We start from the raw sequence: 11943 nt of genomic DNA on the forward strand, positions 1-11943 counted from the left end.
AGTAAGACTGATACATTTAATAACCCCCGGCTAACACAATGCAGCCCTGTCCCAGTATATTCCAGTGTGAAAGATAAGAGATAGAGCATTATAGCATAATGTACAAATGTCTTTTAAGGGACTTGGATGGTTTACATCACATGGATTACATCCACACAGGGGCAACATAAACAAACAAGGTTCCACATCTTGTTGCATGATCTGCTGAGCGTTCATGTTGTCTCTGCAATGCATTTGAAATGTTTGTCCTTTCACTTTGCCCAAGTGCAAATTTGTGCAAGTTTATATGTAAGCAGCTCTGCATCAAGTGATCTTTGGCGGAGTAAAAACGTTATTGCACATGAATAAGTACACTAATGAAATGTTGAATGTGGTGGCTCTATGAGTTGTATTAGTGCTTGTTATATTTATAAAACAATACTGTGGTTTTGTTCTTGATTTATTTCTTCATGCGGAGAGAGACATCATCAGGATATGGTCAATCTCTGAACTCCTCTACACCTTTTATCTTTACATCTAAGTGAATGCTAATTAAAGCAGAGGGATTCCTATAGGACACACTCTCAGAACATGAATCCTTTTTTTTTCATCCCTGACCACAAATTACAGTAATTTCATTTTACACTGGTGTGCGGGTTTGTGAACACAGTGCATCCCATTTTACTTTAGCCATGCAACTATTCAACAGAGGTGAGCTCCGGTTTTTGACTCTGAGCACCAACTTTGCAGTACCTTCTTTCCAAGATCAGCCTTGATATGTTTCACAAAAAGCAGCAGAAGTTGACCTGCTTGGCAATTCTGTCGCTTTCTCATTCAATTTTCTCAGGAGGAACTACTTCCATCAGCAGCTGGAGATAAATGGTGATGGGTCCTAGGAGAAAGGAGGTCATGAAGTCTCCATGTCATCAGCACATAACACTGTACTTAATTTCTTTGTTTTCTATATTTTGAGCACACTGTTTCCCATTTTTTTATTTACTGGTGGTAACAACTTTAGAAACTATTATAAGCAAACTTACTCATTAGTTTGCGTGCCCAGTTGACCTTCAGGTGGACAAACGGGTAGTAGAGGAGAAGTCCACTGAAGATGAAGATAATACAGTAGAGGTACTCCAGGTCTGGTTTATCAATGATGGGAGCCAGGACTAAGTAGAAGGACACCAGGACCATAAGGCCTGGTATGACAATCGGCACCTTCAAGTAATCACACAATTAAACACTATTTAGTTTGTACTTGTACCTGTGATCACAACCCCAAATTAATTCCCTTAAAAACTATGACATATCATTGTCATAGTTGCAGGGTAATGTTAAATGGAGGTATAATTCCCTGAAAAGAAAATATAGCTTTCACAATTGCTACAGACAAATAACGCATTAGCCTATTGAGAGTCAAAAATGTGCTTGTTTGTATTTAATTTGCAAGCAATAAAAACATAAGTGAAAAGATAAGACAAACTTCTGCATAAAGGGTGAGAGAATAAGAAAGTGTGTTTGCAAAAGTATGTTTAAATATTCAAAAATGAAGCCTATATTGGGGTTTACTGTACATTAAAGGTAATATTATGCTCAATCTCAGTTTATAATACTTGTATTTTCGGTTTACTACTGGAACATGAAAAAAAATCCTTATTTTTCTTCTACTGTGTGTCTGAATATACCTGTATTCGCACTTTGTCTGAAATGTCCTGTTTTAGTACCTGTTGCTTTAAGAAAAAGCAGAGAAAGCCCATTCTGCTCTTATTGGTGTTTACAGTTGTAAATAGCTGTACATTTCACAGTGCTCTCAGCGTCTGTGCATCCCGGGAATGACTCTAATGGCACTGCAGCAGCACTTTCTACCTATATATAGTATAGGTGTGACATCACAACTGTACAGAAGCACTGACGGCTCGTTTAAAGACACAGTTTCTGAATACGGGCTGTGTGCATTTCTCTGTGGATTGATACTTTCACAGTATTGCTATAGTTCTTAGATATTGTTTGTGTTCAAAAAAGACATGTTGATCAGGTCACCCCTATACAGTGGACAATGCAGATGTTGTCAACATTCACCATTTTAGTAAAAATATTCACTTGCTGACTTATGGATTAATAACACTTTCACAGTTTACCAGAATCAATGACTTGAAACAATCTCAGAAACATGGCACTAGACTAATTTGTGTAAAGACACAGATTGCAGTTTCAAGTTTACAGAACACCATACACCTGCTGAGCCAAAACACTATAAAACAGGAGCTGCCTCCAAAAGGACAACCCTTTGATCAGCAGGCCTCACCTTAACTGGTCTATGGAGGTCTTTCTTGGTGAAGCGCATGACTATGAGACCCAGAGCTGTCAGACCATAAAACGACCACACAGCAAAGCTGAAGTAGTTGATGAGGCTGTTTATGTCTGCTGGGATAGTGTAGAAAATTGCCAACATACCCTGAAACAGAGGAACCAAACGGGTAAATATCTTTTTCACTTTAAAGGAAAATACGGTTATTGATCTGAACTTGCGTGTGATATTGATAAGACTCAAATTTTTGAGAAGCTTTAAATGATCAGAAACTGTACTCAGCATGCAGTAAATGCCCATACAGAGACTTAAACAGATGAGAAAGTATACAAGAGAACTTAATACATATGCAGCACTCACATTGAATAAGAGAGCAGGTGCTGGAGTGTAGCGCTTCAGGCTAATATAGGATAAAATTTTCACCATGTGACCTTGTCTACCGGATACATAGGCCAGTCTGTTAAAAGAGAGAGATAGAATTGTGTTTTGTTTTTGAGTTTTTTTTGCTGTTTTTTACTTTCCAATGCACATCAGTATTCTCATGCACACACATATATACACCACAGTTTTGCACAGACAGAAAAAACATATTCTTTTGCTTCTGTATTTCATAAATAATGTGAAAGTTGTCTCTTTTACCTGCCAGCGGTGAAGCAGCTTCCATTGGCAGAGCCAAATGTAGAGAAGACAACAAAGAGAGGGACGATCCACGACAGAGGGTGAAGGACTCTGTCTCCAAAAGTCTAAAGGGGCACAAACAAATCCTTCAGAGAAGACAGGGAAGCAGAGTACATTAATACTGCACTGTTACTGAGATGTAATCTAAAAACAATAAAGAGTAAACAGAAACTGTACACCAGTGGCGATTGTTCTAAGACTGCAAGTGAAGCCCAGCTTGCCTAAAATGTCACCAAAAAAAAACATTGCTGTAAAATATGTACTGCAGTGTGTACATTTAATTGACTAAATACGTGCTATAAAGTCTTCATCTTCTGTTCAGAATCAGCTCCTTATCACAGGTAACCGGTGCAACTTCCTTCTCATTCAACACTTTACAGAGTGGGACACTCAGCTTTTCCTGACTTCAATGGGGAAGTGTAGAGCGGATTGTTCCACTGCAGCGAAACTAGACGGTCATTGGATAAATGCTGGGCTTTTTCCCGTCCATCGGACGCTCAGCGTCTCTCGGGGTCTATGGAACAATGGACTGGCCCGGACACTCGGCTTCTGCATGATGATAGGATGAGCTGTCTGAGGCGGAATCCTTTTTTGATTGACAGCTAAATGAGCAAATCAGCGATCTTGAAGAATAAACATCCAACGGAGCATTTTCCATGTTTTTCATTCCGTTGCTCTGAACCAGAGACTTTACCAATCCCCAGCGACTTTGTCTTTGTTAAAAACGACTAGCGTTGTGTTCGGCAACTCTGTTCTGTCACTCTGCGGTTTCTCTCCCCAACGAGCAGTGGAAGCTGCTGAGCTTCTCCCCCCGTCACCCACACTCACACACTTCACAGTAGCCTGGCACAGCAGCTCCAGCTGAGCCAAGGCCGTTTAAGCAGCCTAGCTCTGCTGGCCATTGAGAGGACACTGGAAAAGATGCCTAGTTGGTATGACAAGGTCACAGATCATTTTCTAGGAACAAAGGGTAGAATTTACATAGAAATAAACAAACACATTTATGATGTAGGCCAGAAAAATGAGCTTTCCCTCTTTGAAAGACTACTGTACACATACTGTTAACATATGGGGGAAAATGTAAAAATGTCTACAATTTAAAGTCATTATTTGTAAGATTCTGATACTGAAAGATATAAATGAAGATGAGCCTGTTCTTTCAGAGCTATCCACTTTGTCACGTTTTGCAGTCGCTATTCGTGTTGAATTTTTTTTGGTAAACTTTATTGAAACACATTCACCTCTGTACTTCCAGTCCACCCCCTATATGTTACCCTCTTATATCCACACACACATACACATTTTCCTATTACACTTCTGCCCTTACTACGAGCCTGACTAAGAAGTTGGAAGTTCCTGATTTCCGATAACAAGTCAACGCAGCATAACCGACAGTGACAAGCTACATTGGAAGACCAACCGCTGTCAGCAGCGTCACGAACATGGCAGAGCATTTGCATTTAGGGAGGGAATGTCTCCACAGACACACAGATTGCAATACTCGGCAAAAGGGCAACAAGTGCTTTCATTAGGGGGTCATACAATCAATCACTATTGTTGTAACTCACTCTTTGATAGATAGTAACTTAAAAGACAATTGAGCAGATTCAAATATTCCAGTTTATAACTTTAACACTAGGCAGCAGAGTCATTACGAACTTAATTCAAAACTCCATATCTTTAAACTTCTCTATAACCATGGCAACCTTCTATGCTTCTTACCACGGCAACAGCTGGAGACAATAGCAGTTCAGTGGTGGTCATAACAGTGAAGTAGGCGACATTGACCAACACGTAGCACACAGATACCAAAGGGATCCCAATGAGGATGGCCAGTGGCAAGTTCCTGAGATGAATTGACAGAAAATCTATTTACTCAAGTGCACCTTAAGAGGGTTGTCAGACATGCCGCTCTGGCTTTGTATAATGACCATTACATAATCACAATTTAAAAAAAAGAATCAGATTTCACTCGTATAGGCACCTCCTAAAGACTAGTGAGTAGTATACGGTATGAGATTCAGTTTGTCTTACCTAGATGGGTCTTTAAGCTCTTCTGTTATGAAATTCAGTTGATTCCTAAGAAAGAAAGGGAATGTGTGTCAAAGGTAGCATGATGTCATAGAATAACCAATACAAACAATTATAGTTTTTTGATCACCGGCATTTGAAAAAGCCTGATAAATCTCCTCTGCAGAGCTTTACACCGAAATATGCTCGGCCACTCAGATCTATTTTGTGCTATGTAAGCAATCGCTGTCACCCCCTCAATGTCAGTGTAACATGGTATTTAGGTATTTGTGTGCCGGCTTTGCCCTCTAATTGGTTTTATTGGTACAAGGGGTTATGGCCTGCCATTTGTACCCCTGAGATGCCAGCATGAAAAAATTGAAAGCACATTCGCATTAGGCCACCTTTACAGGTGTGTTCAGAAAAAAGTGTCTGAAATGGAGAATGTACCCAAATTGACCTTACACATTACAAAGACAGGAACCTCAGTCAGGCTACAATGCTCTGCCACACACTCCAGTGCCAAGAGGAGGTGGAGTCAGGCCAGCCTAAATCTCCTAGATGGTCACAGCACAGGAGACACAAGCAATGCTGTAGAACCCCCAATATTACAGTGCAGCAGGCAAAGGAAAAGGACCCATTCAGGAAAAAGAGAATCTAACAAGAATGATAGACTTTACCTGTTGCTCCTCTGTAATGCACAACTCAGGCCTCTTTTACTGTGCAAACACATACCCAGTAAAGACAGAAATATTCAATATTGACAAACACATTCACTAAGGTGAAGACCATGGCTGATGGCCGATTGGAAGAATGGAAGAATAGTAGATACTGCACATAAACCACCCGTGTTTGTATCTAATATGTGCATAACTATGTGGATATTGGAAACATTAACCTGTTGACCATGCTGCAGAGGTTTTGTTTGTTTTTTTGGGGAGAAAGAGCATGTGGTTCATGAGTAGCTGAAGGGTCGAGCAAGGTCACAGTGCTCCTTACAGTATATAAAGTCAGTAAAGCCTAGGGGCAACTGTGGCTCAGTGACAGAGTGGGTCGTCTTCCATTCGAGAGATTGGTGGCTCGATCACCACCTCCCCCGGTCCACATGTCAAAGTGTCCTCGGGCAAGACCCGATTGCTCCCCGTGCTGTGCATGGGTGTGAATGGTTACATTAGATTAGATGGTCTGTAGATGTCCACTGCCATCAGTGTGTATGTCTGTGTGAATGTGACAAACATTCTAGAAAGGCGCTATATAAGTACAAGTCCATTTACCATAAAGCAGGAAAAGGCTCATCTCATCGTTTGAGAAAGCCGTTTCAGAGCATTGCTTTAGAGAGGTGGTCAATCCTGTGCATCATGTTAAAGGGCAATGTGAAGCATAACTCTTACCATCCATCATAAGCCCAAAGCCCATTATAAAATGCAAGTCCGATTGCTCCAAAAGACAATGATGAGCCCTCAAATGCATTTGAGAAAGTCTCTGTTTTCCCTGGACACAAATACACAACAATACATACATGAATATCAATTGTTATAAATTATTTCATCAAAACAGGAACTAGAGGAATTGTATATCAAAGACATTGATAGTGCAAGCAGGCCTACCTTGTGCCAACATAACCATGCCAGCTACCACAATGACAAGAATGATGAAAAGTTTGGCTACAGTGAAGACGTTCTGTACGTAGCTCGCCAGTTTGACACTCAAACAGTTGACGGTGACGATCATCACTGATAAAGACACAATAAATTTAAGAATATACAGTACAACATTCTTACTATGACATCTGAAAGGAATTGCCTCTCCCAAAGAAGACGCTTACTAAGAGAATTACAAACTGTACTGCACATACAGTATATAATTCTCCAGGTCAGCAGCCTTTTTGTTAAACTTTAATTTTAGATACATTTTCTTTACATCAGCAAAGTGCAAGTTCATTTCAAAATAGTTAGTCAATGTTTTTTGGCAGGGAAACTCATTTAAACCTGCATTTTATGTTCCTTTGACACTATGGGGCAGTAGAAACTACCTGTAAATGCAGCTTTGACATATTATCACATTAACTTGTATGCTGTGTTCACGCCAATTGCAAAGCAAATTTGTTGTGCAGCACAATTACATTTAAACTCAATGCAAAGATGCACACATTTTTCACCTTGCATGATATATTTGTGTGATGCTGTATTGCAAAAGTGTATTGCTGTTGAAATTCTCCTGACATCCTAAAATTGTTGAATGATAATTAAAGGAAAAAATTATAGCTGCCAAAATCCATCAAGCTGTGAACACCTCGAGATGATGTCATAATCCCAAACACGATGGTGTTTCGTTTTTTTGGACATACCGGGGCCTTCCACAACAGTTACAAAGTAGGAATGGAGAAAATTTCATCCATGGTTGAACTAAGAAAGAAAAAATGTTAGTAACTTCACCTCTCCGACGCATGTCGCAAATGATAATAAACATAAGTAGAAAATGTGAAAATGTGCATCTCATTTTGCATGAACACAACATTAGGAAACATTTGCTCATTAGACATCCAGCAGATATAGAACAACATTAGCATTAATTTGGAGTCGTGTTTCTGGGCACCGGACATAGTTAGTCCAACCTACTTTTAGCTCTCTTTTTGTCTCCATCAAACTCTGACTGTTTAATTAAAACGAAGCATTGCGAAGGCCCAAGGCAGATGATGACGCGATGTGATTTCTGCCCAGTACTCTGATAGCCAAATGGCTCGTCATCTAATTCGTGACGCACATGAAAGGATGAACGAGACTCACTTATCTGGCTTTTAGCTGCAAAATGCTCTGGTTTGACACTCAATTTGACTGTCTGCTGTTTGGTGATTGAGCATGTAGTGTATAGGTTTATGAGAATAGAAAACAGTTCCCTGTTGAGGCTAACAATAAAGCTGATGACCATGAATCAAACTGTAGGTGAACCAAAGCATTAAAGTGTAATTCCTGCGCAAAATCATTCCATGGTCTTTTTTGGCATGTACATACATCAAATAACCCACCAAGACAGTTTTTTCATGTATGAACTTTTCACTTACACTGATTAGCTCAGGGCACTAGGGTGAAGGCATTAAAACGGCTTTTTTAACCACTAATACTGATCAAAATAACACCAAACCTCTGCAGTAGCATGATAAGTATCCCTACACATAAAACGGAGCACCATCAGCATAGTTAGTGAACCCGGAGTTTATTAAAAGAGTGTTTTGAAAGACTTACCAACTTACCTTTCCCCGGTACCAGCTCCTCCCGTAGTAAAGTCCATTCAAGTCGATTACCAAATGCAATCCAAAAGGAAGGAGCCCATTGATGCTTCTTTTTATGATTCTTATCAATTGATTTATGTAAGTGCCAAAAAAGACCATGGGATGATTTTGCGCTGGAATTACACTTTAAGGTACAGGCTGTTAAACCAAAACAATGAGCTGAAACTTGCTGATTTGTGGTGACTGCAGAGGCAGTAATGTTCTTGGAGTTTATCACTACAAATGATTTGTTTCACATTACACATAATCATTTGATCTACTGTCAATATATGATCAATAAATGATGTGTAATTTATTGCTTTCAACCATGAAATCACAAAGATTAAAGTAAAACTTACTTATAGCTGCGGCTGCGAGACACTTAGTAACAACAATTGGAGGTGTACAGCCTGGGTAGAAAGGAGTGGAGGCATATTCTGCAAAGCTCAGAGAGATGATGGCAAAGGAGGATGGTTTTAGAACCATTACAGCGGTCCAGGAGTAAAGGTAGGCTAAGAGGGGGCCAAAAGCCTCCGTTAAATAAGAATATTCTCCTCCCGATTTGGTGATCAAGGTGCCAAGCTCAGCATAGCACAGTGCTCCTGTGTAGTCACATACAAATACACACAAATACAGAGACAGAGAGAGGAGGAGATATGTTAAAAAAAAATTCATAGAGGACTTGTTCAATCCTTCTTACTGTAGAAAACTCAAGAAAGTTTAGGACTTTCTCCTACGAAGAAACATTTGGTCTTAACAAACTCTCTGCATGCCATTAAAGCTAAATACAGTCAAATAAACAAACTCTTAAATCTGTGTTTAAAACTTTGTGATAATAATGTATCCCAAATGATAGAGTAGACTATAAGACGAAAGGTAAATGTAAAATATTATGCAAAAAACACTTTTCTCACACAATTTCTGTCTGTAAAATTGATGGTCCAAGGCATGGTCAGGGAAGCGTGCCAAGACTATATTGACCTAAAAAAATTATTGTGAACTAAAATGAACTGTCATAAATGTTCAAAGAGATTGAAAGATAGAATACAGCAGCTCATAATTTTTTATTACAAAGATACTCTAAGTGTGTTAGTGATGACTACAAACTTGCAAACCGAGCTTTTATGTTGCAGATAAACATTAATATTTACCACCTTCACACTAAAGTACAAAGTCCTTCATTCTAAGAAATGTAGCTCAATACAATTTTTTTTACTAAGCCCATAAAAGCAGCTTTGCTATGTATGTGGAATCTTGGTATTTCTCCATTAAAAAACAGCAGCATGTTTAATACATCATTACTGTTAATACAAAAGCCCATTGACTCAACAGTTCAACAGTTATTAAATTAAAATATCAAACTCTCCTTGACATGCAATTCATTTTGTCATTGTCAGTTTATTGTGTTGGTTTGTTTACTTTCAGTGAAGTCATTCTGCCCCTTGTGGCCCTTCAGTCAAGCATTACCAGCAGCAGGCAATTTGAGAAAAATCTGAAGAAAACTTGGTGAGATCGACCCTCGGAGGACTGAGAGAGGTGATATCACCCACAATGCGTAAGTGGCAGTAATGTTCGATTGCTCACTACTAAAGAAGAAAATTTGCATGAATTGAGCAACTTTTTATCATCATCCAAATTCCTTATCTGACATGCTTTTCAGTTTTAGTTTTTCTATTTATAATGTCTTATTATAAGTCTTTCTTCTTACACTTGTAGGCTGTTTGCCTATTTAGCAGATTAGAGTGTAATATTTTACTGAAATATGACTAGTTGCAGTAAATCTTTTTAGCCTACTTTCTTTCTTCTCAACATTAGTTGTAAACACATGGAAAAAGGGTTATTTGCAATATATCATAGCAATATTAACGATGATAATCATAATACAGATCAAATTCTGAATCAAAGACTAATGCAGCAATTTACAAAGTGCAGACGGTGTTGATGTATTGCAATCATCCGTAGAAAACACCTTCACCTCATTAAAATGAGTCTAAAGGTATATGTGATTATCTGTAAGAAGCAGTACAGTGCTAAACCCACAGCTGCTGGTGGATCCCTGATAGTTTGGGCTGAAAGTGAACAAGGCATGTGTGTTTTTATTTCATCCTCCCCCGTCCAATTTGACTCTGCTTTCTGGCCTACGTGTGACGTGTGCTGTTGGGTAATACCAAGGGCTGAGGGGAAGTGAAGGAGGACATGTTGATCTGCTATTGAAATGCAGTTTTTGTCTTGCATTGCCAGACCATATTCCGGCTCTGGCTACAAAAGTTTACATGCTAGTATGGGGGAATAAAACGCTTCTGGCGGTTTGTATTTCTTTAAGCCAATCACAATCGTCACACTTGCTCACCTAGCTGTTGAGACTGGTAACTATTAGATTATATAGCAAGTTAGTGTGCTCCCATTGGGCCATCCCCCTGTTAAGAAATAACAGTCTCAACATATAGATTACAAGAATGGCTAACAGTATTGCAAGGGCATGTCCATGTCTACTTTTATAGTTGTATCCCGTCAATTGTCCTATGTCTTTTTGTTATGTTATATTGTACCAATAAAAATATCCACAAGGACAAAGAGAACTGTGATAAGACCATGGTCTGATAAGATAAACGCCACTGATATTTTGAGCTAGATTCAGATTTTTTCCCCAGAGGAGGCATCCATGCATATATATACTGTATATATATAGAGAGAGTGTGCGCATGAGAGAGAGAGAGAGAGAGAGAGAGAGAGAGAGAGAGAGAGAGAGAGAGAGAGGAGTAGTGCACTTTTAATCATCTTTGGCTCATTTTTTAAAATTAAATAAATTGTGTGCAATTGCAAACTGTTTGGTGGCACATCCCAACTCTACTGCATGTCTGCAAAAGGTAGTTACTCACCCAAAGCCTTTTAATTTATGCTTCAAAACCTAATTATTGTGTCAAAAAATTGTCCTTGTGTGAGCCAAACTAGTCAAAATGTTTTCTTCCCCATGGCTGTCAGCCCGGGAAATTATTGTTCTGTACAAATCTCTGTTATGTTCTACTTTTTGTACTACACAAGATTGTAAGTTTTGTTTGTTTTTTGTAAAAGTTTACTGGGGAAAAAATGAAAAATGCAAATGTGTATGCATACAGTAAATTCATTTCTCTAGCAGTGTGTACTGTAAACTTTCATGCAAAGTCATTTTTAGTGAACAGAGCGTTTGCCACAATGACATCCATGCCAGGCCTGTTGTTATTTTTGTGTCAGTGTAGTGTGTTCTCTATGCATTGTATTACGTGAAGTGCTGTGTGAATCTCTGAGCAGCCTGAAACAGAAACAAAGAAGAGAGACAAACAACTATGATGCCGATTCATGTGATGTATTGGTTTTACGTATCATCCTCACCTAGAGTGGCTAACACGCCACAGGCTGCCCAGATGAGGAGGCAGGGTCCCACAGCTCCAGAGTACAGCAGAACAGCCTTAGGAGAAATGAAGATGCCTGAGCCAATCATTGTCCCGACAATCAGACAGATGCCACTTAATAAACCAACCTGAACACACGGAGAAACAATGATCAAGGTGTTAATTCATAGCTCACAGTTTAACTTTCTTGAATGCTTCTTCAGTTAAATTCAGCCAAAAAAACTGTTCTCAACCATGCTCTCTGTTGTTCATCATCAATAGTGTTTAAAACATTCTGGCATTTACGTCGCGATTAAGTATTCTATTACCGTAAT

The 11943-nt window shown here is 39.1% G+C and overlaps 1 protein-coding gene across 1 annotated transcript in view; it reads right to left on the reverse strand.

Moving 5' to 3' along the window:
• Nucleotides 1–809: 809 nt before the first annotated feature.
• Nucleotides 810–11943, reverse strand: part of slc7a9 (solute carrier family 7 member 9) — a gene marked incomplete at both ends in the record, with an annotated part of 12668 nt that continues 1534 nt past the window's right edge. Inside the window, 11 exons of the mRNA XM_083917095.1 lie at nucleotides 810–871; nucleotides 1020–1194; nucleotides 2282–2431; nucleotides 2645–2741; nucleotides 2924–3027; nucleotides 4685–4808; nucleotides 4997–5041; nucleotides 6364–6463; nucleotides 6580–6705; nucleotides 8600–8842; nucleotides 11610–11757. Coding sequence (XP_083773221.1) covers nucleotides 810–871; nucleotides 1020–1194; nucleotides 2282–2431; nucleotides 2645–2741; nucleotides 2924–3027; nucleotides 4685–4808; nucleotides 4997–5041; nucleotides 6364–6463; nucleotides 6580–6705; nucleotides 8600–8842; nucleotides 11610–11757 — 1374 coding nt within the window. The remainder of the gene's footprint in view (nucleotides 872–1019; nucleotides 1195–2281; nucleotides 2432–2644; nucleotides 2742–2923; nucleotides 3028–4684; nucleotides 4809–4996; nucleotides 5042–6363; nucleotides 6464–6579; nucleotides 6706–8599; nucleotides 8843–11609; nucleotides 11758–11943) is intronic.

Source organism: Echiichthys vipera (assembly GCF_963691815.1).
Source record: "Echiichthys vipera genome assembly, chromosome: 1".
NCBI lineage: Eukaryota > Metazoa > Chordata > Actinopteri > Perciformes > Trachinidae > Echiichthys > Echiichthys vipera.